This window comes from Myotis yumanensis, unplaced genomic scaffold, assembly GCF_028538775.1.
Source record: "Myotis yumanensis isolate MYYU_CA2020_CCGP unplaced genomic scaffold, mMyoYum1.0.hap1 SCAF_12, whole genome shotgun sequence".
In the NCBI taxonomy this organism is placed as follows: domain Eukaryota; kingdom Metazoa; phylum Chordata; class Mammalia; order Chiroptera; family Vespertilionidae; genus Myotis; species Myotis yumanensis.
The window spans coordinates 8,021,486-8,047,765 of record NW_027223763.1 but is presented as its reverse complement, the minus strand read 5'-3'; the positions used below and the strand labels follow the sequence as shown (position 1 = coordinate 8,047,765).

At 62.2% G+C, this 26,280-nt stretch overlaps 1 protein-coding gene across 1 annotated transcript; it reads right to left on the bottom strand.

Annotated features, from left to right (window-relative positions):
• Nucleotides 1–2,753: 2,753 nt before the first annotated feature.
• Nucleotides 2,754–26,280, bottom strand: NR5A1 (nuclear receptor subfamily 5 group A member 1). Its single transcript, XM_070430033.1, has 7 exons — nucleotides 26,186–26,280; nucleotides 22,238–22,354; nucleotides 21,967–22,108; nucleotides 19,241–19,866; nucleotides 12,621–12,740; nucleotides 10,618–10,765; nucleotides 2,754–3,647 (listed from the first exon to the last, which is right to left on the bottom strand). The coding sequence occupies exons 2-7, from the start codon at nucleotides 22,337–22,339 to the stop codon at nucleotides 3,400–3,402; spliced, it is 1,386 nt and encodes a 461-aa protein (XP_070286134.1). The 5' UTR covers nucleotides 22,340–22,354; nucleotides 26,186–26,280; the 3' UTR covers nucleotides 2,754–3,399.

Below are 26,280 nucleotides of genomic sequence, written 5' to 3'. Positions count from 1 at the left end.
GAGAGTCTTGCTTCGGGAGGTGCCTGACTCCAGGTCTGGCTGTGCCAGCAGGTCCTGCCACTCTCCATTCTGTGCTACAGGCAAGATTCTTCTCTGAGTCTGGGTGTCTCTAGGGCAGAATGGTTTCAGGGCCCCGGTGAGGAACACGGATGGTGTGTTAGGGCTTGACCAGGGTAGGCCCCAAGGCAAGGACCAGGCAAAGGGGGTGCCCAGGGGCTGGGACTCAGGTGCAGAGGCTAACAGCCCTGTTGGCCTCGGCCTGGCTCAAATGCTGCTGGGGCCAGAGGACAGGCACAGTGAGGGGCACAGGTGAGGAGCGTCAGGGCAGCCACCCTGGGGGTATAAGCTGCACCCAGCCCCTCTGCAGCCTTAGAAGTTGCTCCTACCCTGAGCCCTGCCCGGGTTTCTTCTTGGGGGAGACATGAAGTGACTGATTCTATGGGGGGTGGGGTGGGGGGGCCTACCACACAAGGACAGATATCTGGGTATTTCTTTCTGGGGACGGGGGACTGTTGAACCTCTGGAAGCCCCGCCCATCATCTGCAGAACAGGGGACACCAGGCTGTGCTGAACTGGACGAGGCACTTGGTGGTCCTGCTGCCGGCATTCGCAAAGCCCTCTGACCCCTCCCTTCACTTGCAGAGGGCTCATGTCTCCCCCAACCCCAACTAATACAGACTGGTGGGGGGAGGGGCCCAGGGGCAGGGACCAAGAAGTCTTTTCCAGTTTCCCCTCCACCTGCTCCATACCCTTCCTCCCATACAGTCTCTTTACTCTCCAAACAAAATAACTTCTCTTGGGTCCCCAAACACTGACACCCCTCCATCCCTTTGCTCACACTGCTTCCTCTGCCTGGACTGCCCCCAACAGTTGTCTAACTGGTAAACTCCTGGGAATCAATTCTTCAAAACCCAGTTTGGATGACACCCCTTCTACGGAGACTTCCTGCCCCCCCCCCTGCCCCCCCGCAGCAGAATGAGTCACTTCTCATCTTGTCTGGCTCAGTCACATGATGTGTCACATTGGATTATGATCTGAGTAAGTCTCCTACAAAAGTGGACATTCCGCGGGGGCAGGAACCAGGGCATCTGCTCCACTTCAGAAGGTGCCAAGAGGGAAAGGGATGTTTCGTCTTTGCATAAAAGCCACTGCCAAGCTATGTGCCTCGGGCCACCTTGCCCTAGAGGGGGCGCCTTTTCTGGATTTGCACAGAGGCGGCATCAGGAGTGGCCCTGGGGACAAACCAGGTTGGTCAAGGAGCGTCAAGGTTTGCGTGAAGGCTCTGCCCCTTCTTAGTGTGTGGCCTGGGGCAGGCCGCTTCTCCCCTCTGTGCCCACAGCGGGCTCTGGAGAACAGACAAGACTGACCAAGCCGGCAAAGCCCTGGGAAGGCACCTGGAGCAGAGGAAGCCTCAGATGTCGGCCGTGCTCACTGCTGCCACCAAGTGGCTGGGGAGGGGGAGGCAAGGGAATCGCGAGAGAACCGGGCCGCGGGCCTGTGGCTGGCCACCAGGTGGACAGAGAGGACACGGCCAGCGCTCTCCAGTCGAGTGGACCCAGGTTTGACGGTCCCTGCAGGTCACTGACCGAGGGGCACCCTCCTGGATTGTAACTGCTGTCTCACTGGGCCACTGCAGGGACAGTAGGTGCTCATTAAATGCTTGCTTCCTTCCGCCCAAAATGGTGGCCGAGCTGCACGGCCAGGATGGAATGAAGGCTGAGCCCCAAAGGCTCCCGCATCTCCCAGACATGGCAGGGTCCCAGGGATGAGATGGGGCCCAGAGCCCCCGACAGGGCCTGATATTCCCCCACCCCCTATCCCACCCACCCAGAGTTTTGAACCAAAGGTTATCTGAGTGTCACCTCCATCCCAGGCAGAGCAGGGCCCCACCTTAGACGACCCAAGCCCACCCAGGAGGCTCTGCTTTGCCCCACAACGGAAACAGCCAACGGTAGCTGGAAACTAATTGCAAAATTTATTCCAGGACTACGGGGGCTGGGGTTCTTAAGGGCACTTCTCGTTTGGGGCTGTGGGTGTCTGGCCTTGGCAGGGGCACACGCTTCAGTGGGCAGGGGTGGGGACTGAGACAGGAAGGCAGGGGGCAGGGGAGCCCAGTCCCTGGGCAGGCTCAGCGCAAGCTGCAATGGCGACGTGAAAGCAGGACAGGTGGGTGCCCAGCCCAGGACAGAGGACAGCTGAGGCCTCTCCCTAGTGCCTCAGTGTCTTTCAGGACATAGGGCAGGAGGCCAGGGAGTTGGAGTCCAGCTTCGAGGGTTTGCAGCAAGGGACCTAATGGGACAGGGCCAACGAGGAAGGGCTTCTCCACCATGTCCCTGATCTGGAGACCCATGCACCCTCCCCAAGGCCACCTGTATTCCCACCCACAGAGACCCTGAGCCTCACAGGGCACCCTGATGTTCATTGGACGGGGTGAGGGGCAAGCGACAGCTCTCCTCTGGATTGGAGTGGGGTCCCAGAAACAATGGCCCAGCACCACCGGTGGGGTCCTTCGTACGAGGGTGTGTGGGGAGGAACCATGGGCTATACTTGGTGCTGGCCCTAAACCCCGGCCTCAGTCCTCCAATCTGCCCCCTATCCATACACACCTTGCAAGGAATATCTCGATTCAAAAACAAACAAAACAGAAAACCTCTTGCCTACCGCCTGGCAGCCTTGCAGATAAATACCAGCCTGGGCGGGCCAGCTGTGGGCGGGGCTAGACTGCTGATTGTGCCGAGAGAGGGAGAGAAAGATGATTGTAGCAAAATTCTTTTCGGATAACACGTCAACGCTCTCCCCAGCAGGAGTCAGAGGGGGTAGAGGGCTGAGGAGGAGGTCTGTCTGTCCTCACCATCTCCCAATGTCCTCTAGTCCCTGTTCGATTTTGCAAACGGTTATCCCCAGTTTACAAAACAGAGGGCTTCCCTCCTGGTCCCTTGGAGGGGGTTCTGGAGATCCCTCTCTCCCCCCAGTTGATGACACTCAACCTCTTTCTGCTTCTGTTTCCAGGACAGGGGAAGGGATGACCTCTGACCTAAGGGACATCCAGGCCCACCAGGGATTCCCAAACCTCCTCCCCGGACCTGTGCTCCAGGCTCCAGGACAGACAACTGGGAGCGGGAGCAGGAGGAGGGGAAGAGGGTGGCTAGCAGCCACCGCCTGGGGGCACTTGAGTGTCAGGCAAGTGCCAGTGGCTAGCGGGGGCCACCCACCTTGGCCAGGCGCTGCCCACCCTCACTCATTTCCCAAACACAGGGCTTCAGAGAGCTCAGGGGGCATCGGCCTACAGGGTGGGGCTCCTGGGTCAGCATAATAAAATAAACCATCTGGAGGGCTGAGGGGGTGGCCGTGACCCCTCCCCCAGCCCCGGTCCAGGTCCTGGCCCCTCCCGGCCCAGGCTCAAGTCTGCTTGGCTTGCAGCATCTCGATGAGCAGGTTGTTGCGGGGCATCTCGTTGCCCAGGTGCTTGTGGTACAGGTACTCCTTGGCCTGCATGCTCAGTGCCCGCACCTCCACCAGGCACAGCAGCAGCTGCTGGAACTTGTCCCCGCAGTGCGGGTAGTGGCACAGGGTGTAATCCAGCAGGGCGGCGTTGGCCTTCTCCTGAGCATCCTTCACCAGGCTGTGGTTGTTCAGGAACTTCACATCTGCAAAGGGAGGAGCCCATCAGCACCACCGCCATCACGTCAGCAGCCGTCGCTGCGTCACCGGCCCCAACAGCCCTACGATCACCAAAGACCTAGGCTCTGCCACCATCATCATCAACCAGACGAGCAGTTTCCCCGACACCACCACATCCCCATCTCCACCGTCACCGCCGTGGGTGATGAACTCCGCCACCATCATCCATCGCCAACAGGCCAACAGTGACATCCCCAAGCATGGCCACTGCTGCCATCGTCAGCCAAACCTTGATCATCCCCATCACCATCACCACCATCACCACAGTTGAGCATCGCTGCCACCCGCAGTCACCAGCACCAACATCCCTCTGGTTATTACAAACACACCCTCAACCACCCAACCACCAGCACCTGCCACCGTCAGGACTGCCCTGTCATCACCGTGGTCATGACGAACACCTCCGTCCTCACCAAGACCATCACCCACCTCACCGGCGTATCCCTGGCCTTATTATTTAACCTCTCAAGTTCCTCATCTGTGAAACGGGCAGTGACAATAACACCTATTTTACAAGACGGTCGGGAGGCTTCAGGGAGTTGATTCGTGGGAGGTGTTTAGGAAACAGTGTCTGACATGTAATGCGGCCCAATATGTCAGCTGGGCGAGCTATTACTATCCCAACTCTCACCACAGCCATGATCATCACCGTTCCCGTCCCCGAGGTCAAAGCCATGCCGTCGCCATCATCCCCAGGATGGTCACCACAGCACCGCCTCCTGGCCACAGTCATCACTGTCCCCAGCACCCGGGAGGGCCAGTGTGAGTGGGAGGGTCCCACCTCATAGCTGCGAGGCGTGTGCACTAGCGGCCCCATTCTAGAGGGTGACCCGGACTCCTTGGGTCCACCCGCTGACCATCCAGAGGCTCCAGTACCACCAGGAGATTCTCCCATGGGCCCCGGGGCCATGATGCCCACTGTAGCGGTATTCATGGTGACGGGGAGGTGGCCTGTAGGTAGTAGTGATGGAGCAGATAACACAGAGAAAATGGATGAGAATTTACAAGCAGGAGGCTGAGTGGAAAAAAACAGACCAGGTAGATGCAGAATGAGGTCTATAAGGCAAAGATCTCTACATAAATTAGAAGCGTGTGCACAAAGCAGGCAGGTTATGTAAGAACAGGGACAAACAAGAGGCCCCGAGCTACACGGGAAGGAACGATGCCCATGGCAGGGAGCCGAGGGCGCTGGCTCTGCTCCAGCCAATGGTCCTTTGTGCACGGACAGAGGAGTGTGGTCAAGGCACCCCCACACCAAGGTCCAGTGAAAAGACCGGGGGAAAAAAAATGTCTTCGGAGTGAGATGGGTGGGGCTCAAATCCCAGCCCCATCATTTAGGAGCCATGGCCTGCCCCCTGCCCCCTCACAGCCCGAAAGGCCTTCTTTCTCTGAAAGGGGCCGCGCCCACCTGGCAGGGGCAAGAGCGTGGGTGCAGAGGCCTGCACGGGTACCCGCCCCCAGGAGTGCCAGGCGAGGGTCAGTTTCCTGTCGCCTGAGCCCTCATCACGGCTTGCGGGTGTCATTCAGCTCCCAGGCAGCGTGTCCGGCTGGTGCCTTGCCTGCAGGCTGAGGGTCAGCAGGAATCCACAGAACTGGTCCCTCACCCCCAAACCCTAGCAGGGACTCGCCTGGGATGTGGCATCCAGAGGCTCAGAAAATGGCCGTCTGTCTGTCCACATCCCCTCCACCCCCTCAGCCCCAGCCCTACCCCTGCGGGCGGTGTGTGCAGCCCTTGGCCCTTCTAATCCCTCTTAACACCCACTGCGCCAGGAGAGCTGGGGCTCCTGGCAACCCTGATCCCCGGCCGCCCCCAGTGTGCCCGCGGAGGCCTGTGTTGTCCAAAGTTGGATTTAGGGAAACACGAGCTGGGCCCAGGGCGTATGGCAGGACCTGGCCCCAATCCTCCACCCCCGCTCCCAGCCCCCTCACCTCCCTTCGGTAAGGAAGCCAGGGTCATCTTCTTCCTGGCCTCCCCGGGTCGCCTCCAGTCCGTAGGGCACCTTGTGCCACTTGGACAGAAGTTCCCCCTTGTCCAGGAAACAGCCGGGCGGGGGGCACACAAGCTAGATGCCAGCTCCTGCTCGCTCCCTGCCCGGGTGCCCTTGCAGTGAGCAACCGGCACGGCAGCCCTGCTCCTTAGCTTGGCCTGCTCTGGACGGACGCACTCAAAGGTCATGGGAAGCCCCCCCTTTCCCCCTGCCCCCTACCTAGTTCCATCCCTATCGCAGCCTTTTTCCATCTTAATACTGTCCCCTCTCCTTCACAGCCACCATCCCCCAGGCTGGGCAATTCTCCTGACATTGTCTTCTGACAATTCACCGTAGGGCTGGGGGTCCAGGGAAGGGTAGGGACCAGCTCAAGGCCACACAGCAGTAGAGGGGCCAGAGGAAGTAGCTGAGTGGGGCAGGAGGGGGAGACTGGCTGGGATGCTGCAGTAGAGGCAGGCGGGGGAGGGGGCAGGAGGACCAGCCTGGCTTTTCCCGGATTTACTGTTCTCAGCAGCCCTGCACCAGGGACAGCAGGGCGGAGGGCAGGGCTGGTGCAGGACAGGCACACCTTCGGAAACAGCCCCTGCCAGCAGCGCCGAGGGTCCCTCAGCTCTTTGCTGGGCACCCACCAGACACTTTGCTCCCAGCTCAGTTAATCCCCACAGACACTCAGGCAGGCAGGAAAGGGCACCCCCTGGTGTAGGGACAGTGGGGTGTGCCTGGGACACGGAGTAGATGCAGAGTCTGCATTCAGACCCACGTCTCTCTGGCTCCAAAGCCCTAAGAGTGAGCAGGGATGGGCTCAAGCTGGGTCTTGGTTCCTGGAAGACTGGACATGGTTAACTTGACGTTTCATCCAATCCAGGAGTCCCATCCAAGACCTCCCACCTGGGCTCCCAGGTCTCCCCAGGGAGGCTACTCTAGGCTCCAGACTCAACTTTGTGGCCCTCACCTTGGAGGAGACCACGGTCCAGTCCCGCCCCTTCTCCCAGCCTCCCAGCACCCCCCGCGAACAGGACCGTGTGAAGACGGTGGGGTAACGGGTGTAACAGAGGTAACATCCTACAGAACACCACGCCCTTCACCCATCAGAGGAGGAGCAGGGCTCACACAAACCTGGAGGTGCCCCTTCACGTGTCAGGGGTTCAAATCCCACCTCCACCTCCAGCCGGTGACCTTGGGCAAGTAAGTCCCTTCCCCTGTCAGAGCCTTGGCTTCCCAATGGTCTGCAAAATGGGGGGTCGATTACCCTCCGCCTCCCAAGGCACCCACAAACAGGATCCAATCTGTGTGCCCCGCTGTGGCGCTGAGCTGCCGCAGCTTGGAGAGGGGCACCTTCTAGAAAAGCCTGCGTGGGTCCCCGAGCCTGCTCAGCTCCCAGCAATCCTGGTGGTAGAGGCAGGAGGGGCCGGGAGATGGCAACCCCGCCTCGGAGAGCAGCCCGCTAGCTCTGTGGAGCTGGGGGCCCCCAGGTTCTCAGCAAAGCCCCCTTTTCACGGTTTAATTGAATATTTGAATAATCCTTTCATTCCAGCGAGGCATAAAGAATGTTGTCCCAATAGCGGTGACTCAGGCAGGCGCCCCCGCGCACAATGGCCCCTCGAGTGGGGCTGCTATTCAGGCTGCCTTTTGTTGGCGCGGAGCAGTGGGTAAATTGCAAACGCTTAAGGGAATGCTGCTGCCGCCGCCTCAATGGAAGTCAGGAAATCGAATGTTAGGTCAATCCATTAAGCTTCGATTAAGTCCTCTGGGGAACAAAGCCCGCCGGGCCATCTTCATAAACACCGTGATTGCCAGGAGAGAGGCACTAATTCTAATTAAACCTCCTTACCTGCCTCCTCGCCTGCCTGAGACGGCTATTTAGACACCAAATGGCACCCTTCTGCGGAGGCAGGCGAGAAGGGGGTGCTGAGTGGGCGGGAGGGCGGTTGGGGGGGGGCAGGCATCACCCGGGTCCAGGCTGCGCAGCCCAGGAAGGGGGATGCCCACATGCCAGCTGGCGGTCTGGGCACCCAGCTCTGCGGGTCATGGAGGAGCCCCCTCTCGCTTCCCAGACTCCGGGCAAATCTCCCCCCTCCTCTTGCCCAGATTTCTCCACGTGGCCCTCCTGCCTGCAGGGCGCGGCCCCTTCCCAGGCTGCGTGGGAAGCACCTTGCTAACTGCAGGCTTGGTCCTGTGACGCCAGCTGACGATCCTTCCCGAGGGAAGGGTCAAGGCACCGGGCCCGGCCTTGCACACGGCCTTGCACACGGCTCACGTGTTCAAGGCCTTGCACACGGCTCACGCGGCCGCCTCTCTCCTGCCCTCCATGAGCTCCCACAGGCCCAGGTCCCGGGGCGCCTCCTCCCGTAGCCCCAACCTCGCTAGGGTTTCTGGCCTGCCGGCCCGGTGCTCTCCCCCAGCCACCTCAGCCCCAAAGGCCAGGCCCTGTGCCAGACACACGGCGTGCGGTGAAGATGGAGACCGACTCGCTCATTCATTCACTCCATCCATTAACGTGTTCATTTGCTCATTAACTTACTAATGATGGTCATGATGAAGGCAATACATTCCGAGGGAGTTCTCTCATTCAATCCTCGTAGCAAGTTAAGGATTATTAGGATGGGGCAAGAGAGGCTCAGAGAGGGGAGTGACTCACACAGCCCGAGAGAGTCCAGATTTAGAATCCAGGTGGTCCGTACGTAGTTCCCATTGCTAATCACCACCCCATCCTGCCTGGCATGAGTGCACACATAGCGCGCGTGCACACACACACACACACACACGCACACCCCTCCTCCACCCCACCCCTCCAGCCTGGTCCCACAGGCACTGTGGACTCGTGGGCTCTCAGGCCTCAGCTGCCTCCTCCGGAAAACAGGATGAAGGTTAGCATGAAGGGGCAGGCACTCCGGGCTCTGAGGGCTGGGCTCAGCTGTGCTGGCCTCTGGGCTGATCTCCTGCTGGAGACTAGAGCTCTGCTGGACCCGGCAGCCCCAGCGCCTGGGCTTTGGTGGGAAGGGGGCCGGGGCCACAGGGCGTGGGCCTCAGGCCCCGGCAGCCTGAAAGCCAAGACATGGTCCCTGTCCTGCAGGGCGTGTCCACGGACAGATGGAGGGACCAGGGTGGGTGGCCGGCAGCACCCCCTCCACCCAACCCTCCCCAGGACCTTCCTGGTGGCCTCCTGATGGTGGTCAGGTCGCCTCACACACCACCCAGACGGCCACAGAGCCCACACGCCCATGCTACGGCCCCCAGCACCCAAGCACCACCCAGCAGTCCAAAGCCCTCCCCTCCCTCCCCCGTCACTCCCCAGTCACACTCAGTCTCCACAATGTGACCCACAAGAACACAAGCCTGCAGATGCCCACAGTCTGCACTTGTGTGAAAACGAAGACACAAACACAAAGGCATGCACACACTCCAAGCTCCTCGAGTCTCCACATCCCCAACCACAGCCGTCTGTGGCTTCGGCCTGAGCCAGTCCCTGAGCCCGGCAGCTCTCAGCAAGGTTGGGAGGAGGGTACCACTGGGGGCAGAGGAAGGGGGGCTTCCCCCTGCTGGAGCCAGCCTGGCCTGCGCCCCTGCGGCTCCTCCGAGGGCCTCAGGTCACGCTCCTAGCCGGCTGCTCAAGATTCAAACCCCAGCCCCACCGTGGCTGTCCCCTACCAAACCCTGCAGCCTTGCAGATGAGCCCTCGGCTACCACCTGCTGAGTGAGAAGACCCAGCCCAGCACCCAGCCCCCCGGCCATGGACTGAGCACAGCCAACGCTCCACAACGCCCCCCCAGCCCACTTCTTCCCCAACGCCCCCACTCTTGGGTAGACACACCCTTGCCAGGCTGTGCCTATGATGCCATCTGCCACAAAGACTAAGTCTCAAATCCTGCCTCCTCCCCGGGTGAGGAGGCATTCATACCCCCGTTCCAACCTTCCATCCCACCGACGCCTCTGAGAAAGGTTTATCCCCCCAGCCAACTCCTACGCATCCTCTGAGACCCTGCTCAGCTGTCCCTCTTCCAGGAAGCCTACCAGGCAGAGTCCTTGCCCCCACCCTGGGTCCCCCGCGTCTCTGTCCAGTCCTGATGACTGGCTGGAGGCCTTGCCTGGACGGGGAGCCACCTGAGAGTAAGGAAAACCTCTATGTTCGCAGCATCGCTGGGCACAGGGAGGACTGTGGATGGAGATGGCTTCTGGGTGAGGGAGGACGGAAGGAGGCCACCCTGCTGAGAGCCGAGAGGACGGTGGAGACGGGAGCAGCACAGGCTGGGCGGGCAGGGAAGGCAATGGAGGCAGGAGGCAACCGCAGAGCCTTGGGGCGCGGGGCATGCGGGTGGCTGGGCTCGCCCTCTCCCCCTTCCCTGCGTTTTCCCCTCCTTAGCGTTCACCGCAATCTTCAGGCCATCATTTCACTAAGCATCCACATCTGCTCATTGTCTCTCCCCCCAGGAGAAGGTCAGCTCCTTGCAGAGAGGGATGTGGGTCTTTTTTGTTCATTGCGTATCCTTGCTGCTTGCACAGGGCAGTTGCTCAGCAAAAGTTTGTAGAATGAATGAATGGATGAATGGGCAAAGGTGTTTGGGCCCCAAAGAGCTCAGAGTCAGAATTTGGAGGCACCCTCCTCCCCGCAAGAACAGGGAACTGGGAAAAACAGGGACCCCAGGAGGAGACCAGGGAACAGAAGCTCCAGGAACCGCACGGTGTTCCCTGGAGGTGGCAGGGGCACTTGTCTCCGCCTTTCAGCTGGGAATTCACCGAATTCTCAGAAGGGGTCCGCATTTCATACAGGGCCAGTCCTAGACATTATCTTGGCTCTACTTTCAAAGAGAGAAACTGAGGCCCAGAGAGACAGCAACCCCCCTTGTAAGAGCAGGTCCCCTCACGGAGGGAGGGTCTTTGTCCCACTGAGCCCCCAGCCATAGCCCCCTCAGGGCCAGCCCAGCCACCCCCCCAAACCCTTGTCACTCACCGAGGCTGAAGAGGATGAGGAACTTGAGGCAGACGAACTCCTGGCGGTCCAGCTGCAGCGCGTGCAGCTGCAGGACGAGCTCCTGCGCCCGCAGCACCAGGCTGTGCAGCAGGGAGCCGGCCTGGGCGGCCACCGTGCTCAGCTCCACCTGGGCGGGCAGACCTGGGGTCAGGGCGGCGGGCACGGGGGCAGGAGCTCTCATCAGGGACTGGGGAGGGCGTGGTGGGAGGCCTCCGGTGGGAGGCTGGGGTCCGTGTGCCCAGCCGTGGAGCTGTACCAGGCGGGGGCAGCCTCTCCACGGGCCCCAGGAGCCCTCCCAGCCCCAACACCCAGGGCCCGAGCTTCCCCGCCCTCCTCACACGCCCGGCGAGCTCAGGGCCCTGTAGCAGCAGAGCTGACACCGGGCAGGTGTGTGCAGAGGGAGATGAAGGGTCCTTCACACACAAAGGCCTGCTGCCCGGCCCAGGGGTACGCGCTGCTTTTGTGTTTTGTGCCGTGTTTGCAAGCGAATGCCACCTTGTGCCGGGCGTGGGGGCAGGTCTGCCTGGACACACGTGGGTGGGGCCACATGGCTGCCTGGGTCCCACACGCCCACCCTCGGCTGGGGAAGGGGCCTCAGCTCACGTTCACACACACTCACAGAGTCATCCACTCACTTCATGAAGTGAACACACATACACACACACACACACATACCCTGGTATGGTCACATCAGGGCAACACAGACAGACATGCCCATGTCTATGTTCCCACGGACATGGTGACAGGCAGATCTTGATACCCACACATTTATGTGCGTGGAGATATTTGCACAATAAAATACAGGACATTCCCACGGCCTCCGAGACTTCCACCTGCGTGCTGACATGGCCAACACATTCACACTCACACTCACACTCACACTCACACCTCAGACTCTTCATTTGCATTCACAGGTGGCCCCAAGCCATGCCCGTGGGACCAGCATTCCCCTGGCCTGACACCCCGGGGGGAGCACTGAGGACGGGGACAGAAGGACCAGGGCCTGGGGTGGAGGCAGGGGCAGGAGAGGGTCCGTCTCCCACGCCTACAGGAGCATCTGGGAAGCCTGCTCCTCCTTCCCTAAGCCCCTGCGAGGTGCTCCGCCCTCCGCCAGGCTGGGCCCTTCTTCCTCCCTCCGTCCTCCTCCTCTCACCAGCTGGCCATCCTCCTCCTGGAACGGTGCCCGCCAGGTGCCCGGCATCTGAGCAGTGGGCGCTGCCTCACTTTCTCACCTCCCATCTCACCCCCTCAAGTGCCCCTCACACCTGGCTGTGTCCTTCCCCACTAGAATCTGTCCCCTTGCTCCCCGCTCCATCTCAGGAGTGTCTATACCCCGGGCTCCCATCCTAGTGCCCGTAATTCCCTGCGTTAGGGGGGCCCAAATCTGACTACGGCTCTTTGGGGCCCAGACCCCTCTGCTCGTTCATTCATTCATTCATTCACTCACTCACTCACTCAGGATTTAGGGCCTGCAAAGTCTTGCCAAATCTAGCCCTTAGCAACCTCTCCAGCCTTATCTCTTACCTTATGCCCCACCCGCAGGGTCCCCCAAACCCACAGTCCAGCATACTAGTGGCTCCTGGGGGCTCAGGAGTTCCCAATGTCCCTCTCAGCCTTTCCCCATGCTCTCTCCTCTGCCTGTGTGGAGGTGGGGGTATCCCCCAATACCTTTTACTACCTGGTTCCACCATCACTTGGTACCACCAAGACCTGGAACCACCATCACCTCCTCCTGGAGTCTCCCCAACCCTCCCAACACCCCAGAGCTGCTTCCCCCAGAGCAGGGCTCCCAGAGGCTGCCTCCTCTCAAGGCCACAGCCAGGGCCGGTCAGAGAGGTCGGACTGGGGGTATCCCATGAACTTGGGGAAATGGGATGATATTCAGGATGCCAAGGGCCAGCCCTGGAGAGGCCTGGGACCTCTTGTGGGCCCGGAATCCTGGGAGTGCACAGTGGGCTGGGGCAGGGCACCGCGTGGGTCACCTCCTGCCCGATGACCAGCAGGATGCTGTCCTCCTTGCCGTGCTGGATCTGGCGGTAGATGTGGTCGAACACCAGCAGCTCGCTCCAGCAGTTCTGCAGCAGCGTCATCTGGTCGGCCACCTGCAAGGAGGCGGCGCACGGGGTCTGCATCCAGCATGGCCTGGCTGGGGACCTTCCTCTCACCCCTCCTCCTCCAACTCTCAGAGCTGAGGCTCAACTGGGTATGTGACCTGGGCAAGCTGCTCAACTTCTCTGTGCCCCGTCTGCCCACCTGTCTACCTCATCAAAGTGTGGCAGGGCTCTAGCAAAAGAATAGGAGGGTCCGGCTGCAGGCCCCAGCTCTGCCTCTTACAAGTTCTATGACCTTCAGCAAGTTCTGTAACCTTTCTGGGCCTCAGTGGTCTCATCTGTAAAATGGGCAACGTATTAGGAAGCGGCCTGGCACATAGCACTCAGTCAATGCTGGTGCGCGTAGCCACAGGAGTGCTTTGAGAAGGACTCACTCAAATGCAAGGAAGAGCAATATTAATTTGAACTTGTGCCCATCTGGCCTGTGGTCACATCTCCAGCAGCTCCAATCACTCATGAAGAGTAAACAGAGGGATTTCCCTGGGCCTTGAGCAGAGCCCTCGGGCTCAGGACAAGAAAGCAGGGCCGTCGGCCCCGCCCCGGGAGTGATCGGGTAGATGGCAGAGGTCTGACCGCCGAGCAGGAACAGCACAGACTGTAAACACTCAGGCTGCGGTCGGACACTCCGTGCAAGGGTGGGGACAGCCCTGGGCAGCGCCCCTGTGCTCTGGGGAGTCATGCATTCAACATGGCCAGAGTGGACACTCACAGCTGGAGGCGGGGTACTCAGAACCACGTGATGAGAAAGCCAGGAGGGATGCCCTGATGTAAACCGCCTGGAGAGGGTGAGGGACCCTCCTGGGATCTCAGGCCAGGGCCATAGCTGCTGCTCTCAGTGCACTGCTCCCCACAGTGACAAATACTGAGCCCTCCTGGCCGTTCAGAGCCGGCACTGGGGCTGTAGGTCACCCTAGGAAGACACAGCACAGACCCCGGTCCCTCTCAGCCTCTGCAGCTCACCAGCCAGCCACCATCGACCAGCAGATACCTCTGGGCACCTTCCTGGGTGCCGCCCTAGAGCGAACACAAACCATGATAGCTGACGGCCGCTGGACTGCAGCCCCACACCCTGAGGTTGGTGTAGCTGTTGTCCCATCTATGGAGGGAGGCGTGAGCCCACAGGCGTCCAGAGGGTCACACGGCTCTGTCTGGTTGCAGATGGTGCTCCTAGTCACCCAGCTTGGACTCAGACCCGCCCTTGCCACCCAGGGTTTCAGGCAGGCTCTTTGCCTCCCCCAGGAAGCCCTCACCAATCCTTCCTCCTTGCTCGGTGCCCTCACTGTCCTCTGGCTGTGGCACCTGCCACATCTGATGGCATTATTCATGCCTCTGTTTCCCCAGTACCCGTGGGACCTGGGAAGGCAGGACTGGGCCCCCAGAGGAGGCGTCAATGAGCAGTTGATGGACAAGCATGTGCTCCCCAAGACAGCCACAGAGAGCCCAGAGGAGCCACCCCAACCCGGAGGCCACAGGGGCCAGGCAGCCCCTGGCCTGAGCTTTCTCTTCTGTGGGGTAGAAGCCCCTCCTCCTCTCCTGGGGGCAGTCGTGGGCAAAGAGCAGAGTGAGCAGGACACACAGCCAGGTCCCCCTGCCCGCCCTTCCCCAGCGCGCATGGCTGAGGACACGGCTGAGGGCAGGAGGGGGTCAGTCTCTGTCCTGCTCTGAGTCCCCACCCTCCCAGCCTCCCTGCCTCATCCCATCTTCATGTCAAGAACCCAAACCTCTCTCTCCTCTCGGGACCAAGTTCTAGAGCCCCATTACTGTCAGATCAGGAACCCAGCCAGGGGTCCCCCTGCTCAGCCACAGCGCAAGGGTGAAGCACGAAACCTCCTTGTCTCGCCGCCTCTGTCCTCCGCAGGGGCCAGGCCCAGAGAGCTGGCAGGAGGCCTCCCCAACCCACCCCAGGGAGGAGGCAAGGCTTGGCGGGCACCTACGACCAGGCCCGGACCCCGGCTGAGCCGGGACCCCTCACCCCTGCCCTGGCAGCATTCGGCCCCTATTCCAGAGAAGGACACGGAGGCTCGCCTCGGGCAACACGGGGAGCTGGGCTCTGCCCAGATGCCCCCGAACTGGGCTCATCTTGGGAGGGGGGAGGGGGCGGGGAACTGCCTGAGGCCCAAGTAGTTGGGACCAGCCCAGGAGTCACACTGGCCCAACCTGGGTGACCCCGTTGGAGGCAGAGGAGAAGGGAGGACATGCAGGGCTGGGCTGGGCTCTGCACCCACCCATGGGGCCCTCGGGAGCAGACACCCTTGTGCCTGGATAGAAGGAACAGGGGGTGGGAAGAGGGAAGAGCGAGAGATAAGGGGGAGAATTAGGAGATAAGCAGGCTGAGCCCCGGGCAGAAAGCAGAAGGGGTCACCGTGACCCGCTGGCCAAGCCCTGCAGCAGACTCTGTACCCAGACCTCAGGCCCCGGGGTGGGGGTGGCCCTGCCCAGCGGGGTGATAGGAGCTGCAGGGGCACAGGCGGGCATCACGGTGGCTAAGCTTTGGCGCCCAGTGCCCTCTATGACTTCCCACCGGGCCACCCGTCCGTCTCCGTGAGTTCCCAGCCGCTTTGGGTCAGAGAAAACGAGCAGCCGCAGCAACGCCGGTCGGAGGGCTCTGGGGGCCACGGCGGTGCCCCCAGCCGAGCAGTCGTTCCTGCCAGACTCTTCACTCGCGCTCCCCCCCACGGACAGATGGACACATAAAGACACCAACCTCCCCACACAGATGAACACACACACACTTCTTTTTCTATTAAAATAAAAACACGAGAGGCCGCACCGCCAGCCCCTCTCCATGGGAAAGCAGGTGGCTAAGAGGCTCACTTAACCAAAGAGGGCTGGTTTCACCTTCCACAAGTTTCTCCCGAAGCAAAAGGCTCCTCCTCTGCCCCAGTCCGCCCTGCCGCCCTGGGAACAAGGCGTTTGCCGCCCAGGCCCCGGGGTCCCTTGTCAGCCTGGCCTGTCGCCCGGCCCGCCACCCCCCCCGTCCCTCCTGCTGTCGGCCACAAATCTTCCTGGAGCCTTGACACTTGCAGCCTGCCTCGGAGACGGGGTATTTATGGGTGCAGAGCTGACCTCCCTCCCAGCAGGCCCCCCTCCGGAGCCCCCTGGGGTCCGGCTGGTCTGGCGGCCGAAGGCCAGCGGGCTCTGTAATTCTCCAGCGGCTGACATGCCACGGGCTGGCCACGGCGCTCTCCGGCCCAGTGGTCGGCGGGCCCACCGTCTGTCAGTCCAGGACTGACAGAGTTATGCCGCTTAGATGAAGCCATATATCTGAGCAGTGAAACCTGTTGCCAGCTGGGGGCCTCGGAGCTGGATGTCGGGGTGAAGTGATGTCGAGATGGGTCATCAGGCGCTCCTGGCCCTCGCCTCCCCTCGCTGATTCCTATCTTGCATCCTCCCAGCCTGTCCTTCCTGGGAGCTGTCCAGACAGGCCGACCGGCTGGGCCTGCGCACTGCCTCCCACTGAGCAGCAGGTACAGGTGGGTTTCCGCTACCTGGCCAGGGCCAGGTGGGCCCCATCTCCTCCCAGAACTCTAGTGCCCAGGCAGCATGGTCTCCAGGTGTCTCCCCACGCTTCCTACACCAGGCCGTACGCCACCTGCACGCACACGGTGAATCACGGAGCAGCAAAGAAGCCGGTCAGGAGGGGAACGCTGCTCCCTGTGCTAAATGCTCTACCCTCCTCGCTCACTAAATCCTTACAACAGCCCTCCAGGGTGGAATCTGTTTCAACTCTCCCCGTTTTACGGATAAGGAAGTGGAGGTCCGGAGGAGTAAAGTGACTTGCCCAAAGCCACACACCTGGGAAGTGGCAGAGCGGGGACTTGAACACAGGTCTCTGATTCTGGCTGTCGCTATTCACTTCAGTGCCACTGTCAGACCTAACAGGCCCTGATGTGTGAGATGGAAAAATGGAGGCAGAGGGACATCCAAGCTGAGAGACAGGATGGAGGAGGAGAACCCCGAAGGGGCATCTGGAGCCCCAACATCTGAGCCCCCAGCACCCCTGACAGCGCAGCAAAGACCCAGGCCTTCGCTAAACATTGGGACGTCATTAGCTTCATAAGAGAGCTGAGTGGCCCCGGGGAAGAGGGTGTGGGGCTCCAGCCAGCCTGGTCCATCACCCACTGGTCCAAGCTCTGCTTCTGGCCCTGCCAACCTCTCCAGCCCCGCCTCATGGTCCCCCTGGAGCTCCCTGACACAGGATGCCTTCCCACGCGCTGGGCCTTAGCCTATGTGCTTCCACTTGCTGAAATGCCTGCACCTTCTCAGGTGTGTTCTGCAAAAGCACGGACCAAAGAAACCTTCCCTGACTTCTTTAGGGTGTTCTACTCTCCCGCTGGGCTCCCTCGGCCCCTTTCCATTGCTCTCAGGGCCCTGGGCACCCTGTGGGGGCATCATCTGCATGCACATCTGTCTCCTCCTCTAGTTTGGCAGCCTCCTGGGTCCAAGGTGCCCAGCGCCCAGGTCAAGGGCTGCCCGACTCTCAGAGCTAGGGAGCCCCCTTTGCTGTCTGCTGAAATGTATCCTGCCTGGAGACAGGGGGATGCACGGTCGGCCAAAAGGGAGGACAGGTCACTCAGCAACCCTCCCACTTCTCTGCCTCCCCTCCTGTGGGAGGTGGCCCAGTGGGAAACGAGGTCTTTGTGGCTGCTGAGGGGCCCTCTAAGGGCTGGGCTGGTACATATCTGCAAGGCTCCCTTACGGAGGGTGGGACCATGGTTCAGATCCCTGGGCTCAATTCAGAGACTCTGGGAAGGGGAAGCAGGAAGGTTTGGACCACAGAGAAGCCAGAAGCAGGAAAAAACACTCAGCAAAGCTGGGACAAAAGCCCTTCCCATCCTGCGTGAAAACCCCCGAGAGACTAGGAAGGCGGCCAGAGGAAGTGCCCTGCCCCTGCATCCAGGGTTCTGGAAGGCCGGGAATGCTCCGCTCCTCCTCCCTTCTGCACAAGGGGCTCATGGGAGGTCTGGCCACCAACCCAAGGGTCCTGGGATCCTCATCTCCACCAGGGCCTCCAGCCACGAGTAGCAGGCAGGTGGGGTTGTTCAAGGCCCTGTCTCTTGTCCCATCTATGAGGGCAGCCCGGACGGGAGGCAGGGGTGAAAAGACCCACCCACCCATGACACCTGGCCTGTCCCCAGGCCCTTGGCTATCAAATCACCGCCGGTTCTTGACTCCCAGAGTAACCCAGGCCCTGGCCCCATGATGCCTCAAGGGCTCCGTGCCCATCCTCACCTAATCGCCCCCCCCCCCCGCCCCCATGCCCAGCCCGGGAGGCAGTACCCCTGGCCCATCCGGCCACCTGCCCCTGGAGGAAGCCCAGGCCTGAGTGGTGTCAGCGCTGAATGCTGCTCAAGGCTGCCGTGGCCCCAGCGGGGGGGCGACGGGTCCTGCTGTTTACACCCAGCCCCAGAACAGCTAGGAGGGCCGGCCTGGGCAAGGCAAACACCAATAGGCCTGGGCTGACGAGGGCCTGTGCCCAGGCCAGGGTGTCGGGCCTCGGCTGGATTTGGGGTGCCTCTGAGGTTGGCAGCACACTCTGATCATAGGGAGTCAGGGTGCTCGAGGGACAGCTGCCAGGCCGTGGGCCCTTCAAACCACTAGGCAAGGTGACTGGCAAGTTCTTCCTCATCTGGCTTCAGCTTCTCCTGCCGCTTTAGCTGCAGGTACCTCAGCCCAGGGCGGTGGAGGGCTGAGCAGTGGAGGAAGTGGCCTCCTCTGGATTGTGCAGGCCCTGCAATCTCCACCTGCCCTCTCACCCCCCCCCCCGCCCCCACACACACACACAAACACGAAGATACACATACACATGGGACCGACCACTGTGCACGAGAGAGGCAGGGACAATAAGCCCCTTCACCTTGGCTGGGAATCAGGCCCATGAGCATTCCAAACTCCGAGACACTGAGACTCCCACCTATGACATCTGAGGCTGGCGGGGATCAGTGGCTTCTCCAAAGGGAGGGACAGGGCGGGGTGGACCCTCTCCCTGACGTTGCGCTGGGGCAGCCTGAGACCATCTCCCAGGGCTCCGCTAGCCCTTTGGGAGCCTCGGGTCTCAGAGGAAGAGAGATCAGTGCCTGTAGAGACCCAGACTAGGAGGGGAAAAGACAGGGAGACAAACAGGGCTGGAGAAACACAGAGAAGCAGAGAGACAGCACACCCAGGAGAGGGAGAGAGAGAGGGAGAAGGAAAGAAGGAGAGGGAGAGAGAGAGAGAGAGAGAGAGAGAGAGAGAGAGAGAGACAAAGATAAAAGAAGCAAAAGCTGTGAAAGATAGAGACTCAAAAAATAGAGGAGAGAGAGGGAGGAGAGGAGTGGAGAGGCAAGGAAGGCTGCAAAGGACCAGAAATGCTCCTCACACCTCCTGTTGCCAGACAGGGCCTTAGCCAGTGGGCAGGATGGCCCCCTCCCAGGGGTGACTGAGACTAAGGCTTGGGCAGCCAAGAGGACACCCCAGAGCCAGCTGCCGGACGGGTGGGATGAGGGACTCACCTCCAGCTCCTTGAAGACCATGCACCTGCGTGCCCAGTCGACGATGGAGATGAAGGTCTGGTCAGCCATCCTGCACAGCAGGCTGAAGGGCGCAGGCTGTTCGGAGCGGCCTTTGGTCGGTTCCTGCAGGCAGCCCAGGATGCGTGCCCGCACCTGGTCCTCATCTGGCTCCAGCTGCAGCAGCTGCAGGATGAGCTCAGGCACGCCAGGCCCTCCGGAGAAGGGCTCCGGGTAGCCATAGGGCGGCCCGGGCTGTGGCGGGCTGGCGTAGGGCTCTGGGTACTCGGACTTGATGGCACGGCCAGGGAAGGTAGGATACAGGTAGCCGGCCAAGGGCCCGTGGGCACCAGGCACGGCCATGGGCAGTGCTGGGGCCCCAAAGTCGCCCAGTGGCCCAGCAGGTGGCCCAGAGGCCAGGCCCTTGGGCTCTGGCGCATGCAGGCCAGGGGGTAGCAAGTAGTCCGGCGGGGGTGGGGGAGGTGGGGGCACCCCCGCTGGGGGGCCTGTCTCCATCTTGAAGCCATTGGCTCGAATCTGTGCCTTCTTCTGCTGCTTCAGGGCCCGGTCCCGCTTGTACATGGGCCCAAATTTGTTCCGGCCACCCCGCATGCGGTCAGCGCGGACAGCTGTGGGCAGAGGTGGGGGTCAGGCTCACCCTCTTCAAGCCACCCTCCAGACCACCCGACTCCCGGGTCTTTCCCAAACAGCTCTGTCTGTGTCACTCCCAGTTCAGTACCCTGTGATGGCTCCCTCTGGCCCCGTTCCCCTTTCTAGGTGGTCCCTCATGAGACCCCGTGTTCTTTCCACTCCACCATATTCATCTCTCTGCTCCTCAGCCTGGCACTTCTTCCACCCTCCCTTTGATAGTCCTTTTGCCTCAAACCCTTTCCTTCTCATCTGCCTGATGAACACCCAGCCCTCAGGTCACCACCTCCAGGAAGCATTCCTGGATTCGCCCAGGCAGAATCCATTGTCCTAGCCCCGGATGTCCTGCCCCTTGCCCACTCTCATCCTGCTGAGTGGCATCCAGCCATGGGGCCCAGGCTGAGAGCTCCTGGGGGCTTTGCAACGGGTCAGGTCCCCAGCACAGGGACTGGCAGGGAGACAGTGACGGGAAGTAGGGACTGGACAACTTTGCTCGCAGCTGACGCCAGTATCCAGCTACTCACTGACTGACTAGTTAACTCTGGCAAACCCCTGTTGCAAAATGACTCAGGTTTGCTTTCAAATTTGAGGCTCAGTTTAGGGCTGTCCAGGCTCTGTGCTGGGGGAAGGGACCTCCCTTGCTGACAAGGTGTCCCTCTGCCTGGCCAAGAATCTGTCACCAGCCAGACCTAAAGGTCGCATCTCTGAAGCTCCAGTGCGGCCCAGCCCCTGCTCAAACAGGGACCCCACCCTGGGCTCTGGGAAGAGGGAGGGAGCAGGAGGGGGAGGCGATCTTGGGGGCCTGCCCAGCCCACCGTGCTGCCAGGGGTGGGCAGCCCTGCTCTGAAACCTCAGGCCCCACCAGGGGTTTCTGCTGCTCACAGCAACCAGCTCTCCTGGCCACTCAGGACCTGGATCTGGGGACATGGGCTTTGGGGACAGGACAGGACTTTCTCAACCTTCCTAATGCCGCGGCCCTTTAATACAGTTCCTCATGTTGTGGTGACCCCCAACCATAAAACTATTTTCATTGCTACTTCATAACTGTAATTTTGCCACTGTTATGAATCGTCATGTAAATATCTGAACTGCAAGATGTATTTTCAGGGGTCGAGACCCACAGGTTGAGAACCGCTGCGTGGAAGACAGTGGTCTGCAGCTCTGAGTCACTAGGGCCCTTCTTCGTTGTTTAAAAACTCTAGCCAACAGCTGCCTGCTGGGCGAACAGCTCAGCTGGAGCCCTCAGGGTGGAAGCCTACGACTGTCCACCCTCAAAGAGCTTGAGTCCTTCCTGCTGAAATGTCTCTCCTCCCCTCTGAACTGAGAGCTGGGGAGATAAGATGGGCCTGGGACCTCTGGGGGCAATGGCTCCCCACTCCCCAGCCCTCTCCAGGTCTGGCTAAAAACGTGGGGTAGGGGGATCTCACCCGCTGAGAGAATGAACCGAGGAATTGTTGGGATGGATAGGTAGGCTGTATGAGTGAGGGCTAAACAGCAATGACAGACAGATCATGACAAAGAGCGACAATAATAATAGCAAACCTGTTGAGCATTGACCATGTACCAGGCAGGGTACTAGGAGCTATTCACACAATTCCCTCACACCCATCCAATGAGTCAGGCACCGCTATGAAGCCCATTTTGCAGATGGGGAACCTGCAGTTCAGAGCGGAACTTGCCTAATGTCTGTAAGTGACAGGCTTGGGACTTGACCTCCAGCAAATGAGAGGCTGACTCCGGCTGGAGGCGGGTGTCAGAGCAGGAATTGCAGAACCTTTCGCAGAGGGAGGAGCTCTGCGGGGCTCCCTGTGCTGCTGGGCCCTTTGGGGACGCGGGGTTCACATCCAGGTATTTTTTAACGCAACTCTGGCTGGTTCTGCATACATCCCTCCCCGGCCAGAGCGAGGCCAGTTCTTACCCCTTCCCAAGAGATCGGCTCTAGTGCCCGCCAGGCCCCAGAAACTTTAGGGGGGCCGGTGGCTCCCTCCCTCACCCCCTCCCACCCACCCGCACCACCGGCTCTGCTCTGCTGGAGGTCACGGGTCTGAGGCCGCCTGAGGCCGGGGCGCGGGCGAGCGCACCTTCCAGACGCATCCCCACCGTCAGGCACTTCTGGAAGCGGCAGAAGGGACAGCGCTTGCGCTGCGTCTTGTCGATCTTGCAGCTCTGGCTCTCGGTGCACGTGTAGTGCTTGTTGTTCTGCACCGTGCGCTTGAAGAAACCCTGGGGGAGAGGGGCGTCAGCGCGGCCCCTCGCTTCCTCCCGTCCTCCCGGTGGAGCTCTGCCCCTCGCCGGCACCATCGCCCCCACCTCCTGCGCTGCCAGCCCGCCGCGCCCGTTCCCTGCGCTCACCTTGCAGCTCTCGCATGTGAGCAGCCCGTAGTGATAGCCCGACACCTTGTCCCCGCACACGGGGCACAGCTCGTCCAGGTCCTCGTCGTACGAATAGTCCATGCCCGCGGCGTCCGCCTGCGGAGGGAGGAGGGGGTCACGCGGGCGGGACGGCGACTGGCAGCGCGCAGACCTGCTCCCCACGGCGCCCACCTCGGGTCCGGCCCGTGGCCCCAGGACAGCGCCCTGGGCAAGAGCGCCCGAGACAGGCCGCCCATGGGAGCGCCCTGTGCGGTCCGCGCCGGCCTGTCCCGCAGGGCCCCGCGCCCGCCCGCACTCCCGGGGCTCCTCCAGCGCTGCCCCGGCCGGGCCCCAAGCCCGGACCCCCGGATTCGATGTGCTTCGATCGGATTCGTTTGTCCCGGAACAAAACCCCGATTCTAAGAAAACGAGTTGGGCTGGGCCGGGAGGGAGACGCCAATGAGCCGGGGGAGCCGCCGGTGCTCGGGGACTCCACCGGGGACAGGGGCACGGAAGCAGGTCCGGGAGAGGCAGGCGGGCGGAGGGCGCCGCGGGGGCTCGGCTGGGGATGCGCACGGAGGCAGCGCACGGAGGCAGGGCCCGGCGGCAGGCGCGGACATCGGTGATGGGGACGCCGTCATGCGAAGCCCGAGGAAACTGGGGAGACAAGAACGATGGAGAGAAAGACAGAGCCGAGACAGCGAGAGGACGAGCAGGAGAGAAATCGGAGGCGCAGGCAGAGGCCGACGAGGAAACCTGGGAGGTGGACGCGGCGCGGAGACCCCGTGCTGGACGAGACGGAAGCCTGGAGAGACAGGAGCGGGAGAGACAGAACCCGGAGAGACAGAAGCCGGGAGAGACAGGAGCCGGGAGAGACAGGAGCCGGAGAGACAGAAGCGGGAGAGACAGAACCCGGAGAGACAGAAGCCGGGAGAGACAGAAGCCGGGAGAGACAGAAGCCGGAGAGACAGGAGCCGGAGAGACAGAAGCGGGAGAGACAGAACCCGGAGAGACAGGAGCCGGAGAGACAGAAGCGGGAGAGACAGAACCCGGAGAGACAGAACCCGGAGAGACAGAAGCCGGAGAGACAGAAGCCGGAGAGACAGAACCCGGAGAGACAGGAGCCGGAGAGACAGAAGCCGGAGAGACGAGGCGCCCACCCGCTGGGGGGTCGCACGCGAAGCCGCGCGGAAAACGGCCCGACCGGAGCCCGAGCTCCCAGGCGGGGCCCCGAGGAGTCGAACCCGGACAGGGGCTCGAGCCGAAAGGGTCGGCAAACGACGGTGCCGGTGCCCGGAACGGAGGGCCCGAAAGCGGGGAGGGACAAAGCCCGCGGCTGTGCCGGCGACGGGGGCGCAGCCGGTGCCGCGGGGCCGAGACGTCGGGCGGAGCGACGCGGGGAGCGCGCCGCGGGGACGGCGGGCGCGGGGCGCGGAGTCGCAGGCCGGGCGCCGGGGGCCGAGCCCGAGGCGGGGGCAGACCTCGGGCGGAGAGTCCAAGTCCCCCGGAGCGAAGCGCAGAGCCCGGGCCCCGAATGGAGAAGGGGCACGACGGCGGCCGCGGCCCGCGAGGCGCCCACCTGGCGGCTCCTGCGAGCGGCAGCGCCCGCGTCCCACCCGCGCGGAGCCCGCACCTCCCGGCCGCGCCGCCGCCGGCGATGAGCCGCACCCGGGCTCAGCGCCTCTCGCCCGCGATGACGGCCGCTCGGGCTCGGCCGCTCCCCCCACCCGCCCCTCCCCGCCCCCGCCGCCTCCAGGGCCGCTCCACCGCGCACCTGGGGCCCGGGCCCCTCTGCCGCCAGTGCGCGCCGCGCGAACCCGCCGCGCCGGGCCGGGCCGGCCCTTCTATAGCGGCGCGTGCGGTATCCGGGGGCGGAGGCCGGCCCTCCCCACCCAGGCCGGGCCCGCGCCCTCCCCCGCCACCCACCCGGCTCGAGCCTTCACCCTCATCCTCTGGGTCCCCCCATCCCCAGCCCGTTCCCCCGGAGCCCGGGCGCCCTGGGATCCAGGCAAGTGCTGGGCGCCGGGGAGCCCTGGCCCCGCCGGCGGAGGGAGAAGGCAGCCCCTGTTCGCCAGCCCAGCTTAGAGGCGGCGAGGGCCACGCTGCGGGCGCCGGTCGTTTTGTAACGTGGACAGAGGTAAGGGCGGACGTGTGGGGCCGTGGCCACGGCTCGGGTTCAAGGCGACACACCGGGTTCTCGCCCGGCCCCGCCGCATGTCCTCACTGGAGACTTAAGCAAACCTCCCGCCTCTCCGGACCTCAGTTTCCTCATCTGCGAAGTGGGACTAATGACTGGCTTCCTGAAGGGCGATCGTTCGTAGGAACCGAAGTGGTGTTGGCACAGCACGTGCCTGAACGGGGAGGCGATCGGTAGTATGGAGCCCGGAGGCCTGGACCCAGCTGTTCTCCTCCTGGGGCCTCAGTCTGCTCTGCTGAAAATGGGAATCATCGTCCTCTCGCCCTGTGAGTTCTCCGAGGCGTGGGGAGGACAGACCCGGGAGAAATCTTCCCTGGTCCCTTCTGCACTGGTACCCGCCTGGGGGAGGGGGGGGGGGGTCTCGGCAGCCCTGGGGACAAAGGCCACTTTCCTTTTTTTCAGATGGAAAAAACGGAGGATCTGTCTCAAATCCTGCCCCTGCCCCCTCAGGCACCTAGGGTCGGAGAGTGTTCAGAGCAGCCGCGAGGTCATAAGCCAAAATCTTCAAGCCGAGAACTAGAACAATTATTCAGGGCAGCGAGGCAACCCGTCTGGGCCTATGGGAGGCCCCCGGCTGCTCTTGGAGCTGGCACCTTGGTCCTGGGACCGGGACCGGGAGACCCAGAGCAGACCACTTCTCACCTGGCTCACCCCACCGGACCGACCGAAGGGGAGGATCTGCGGCCCACTTGCTGTGCCACCTCTGGCTGGTCGCTTTGCTTCTCTGAGCCTCAGTTTCTCCGAATGTGAAATGGAAAAGGCTGGCCCTAGAGCAGGGGTTCTGCGTTTCCCATGAGATTGTGGACAAATCTCAGTGAGGAGGAAGGAGAGCCACAGCCCGTTAGTTACAGACCGCCCCCCCCCCACCCCCCAGCCCCTGAGAAAGAACAGCATTTCGCAGAGCTGGAGGTGAGGGCTCTGTCTCTGAACCGCTCTCCATCAGGGAGGGGCCTCAGAAAGTGCAAAGCAGGCGGGGCACCTCCTCTGACAAGGAGTAAAGGAGGCTGGGGGGCAAGGCTGGGCGGGTGGGGGAGGGGGAGGGGTCCGCAGTAGATGTCTCTAGGGTAGAGCCCACTGGGGTCCGCCGGACATTGTGGAGGAAGCACAGCCTGGGCAGGCGGGCCAGGTGGGTTGGGGCTAGGCTCCAAGCCAGGCCTCCCCTTCTCTCTTCACCTGGACTCTCCCCTTCCCAGGAGGTTCTTGGGGTGACCTTCCAGGCCCCACTGCACTCACCCCTCAGCCCTAGGTTCCAGCTCAAGTGGGGAATCACAGCCCCCCGCCAGCCTGCCCAGGGAAGCAAACATTGACCTGACCAAGCCACAGACCCTGGACTGACAGATGGACGCTGAGGACAGACACACAAATCCACACAGAGACTCAGAGACACCACAGAGACAGCAGACACGCAGGCAGGGACATCCAGGGACCACGGACACGTTCGCAGACTACCAGACTGGGGCCAACACAGCCCTGTGGACACTGGCCACCGATCGACCGCGGGACACCACAGACCCCCATCCAGCCTGTCCCCATAGGCCCAGCTCCCCCCAGCCGCAGCCCAGGGAAAGCGGGGGGCGGGGGGGGGGGTAGTATGGTGGGAGGGTAGGTCTGGGGAGATCCCTGGCAGCTTCTCTGCCCAGAGCAGCGGGCACCAGCCACTCTGCAGAGCAGGCAGTGGCTGGGCCAGGCCGCAGGGAGGCACTGAGGAGGGAGGCTGGCCATTAGAGGCCTGGGCCCAGGCCCTCACTTACGCAGCGGAAGGCGAGCTCTCACGCCGGATGAGGGTGGACAGTGGGCACCGGGGGTCCAGCGGGAGGCTCTGGCGGCCCGAGCGGGGCAGTGGTGA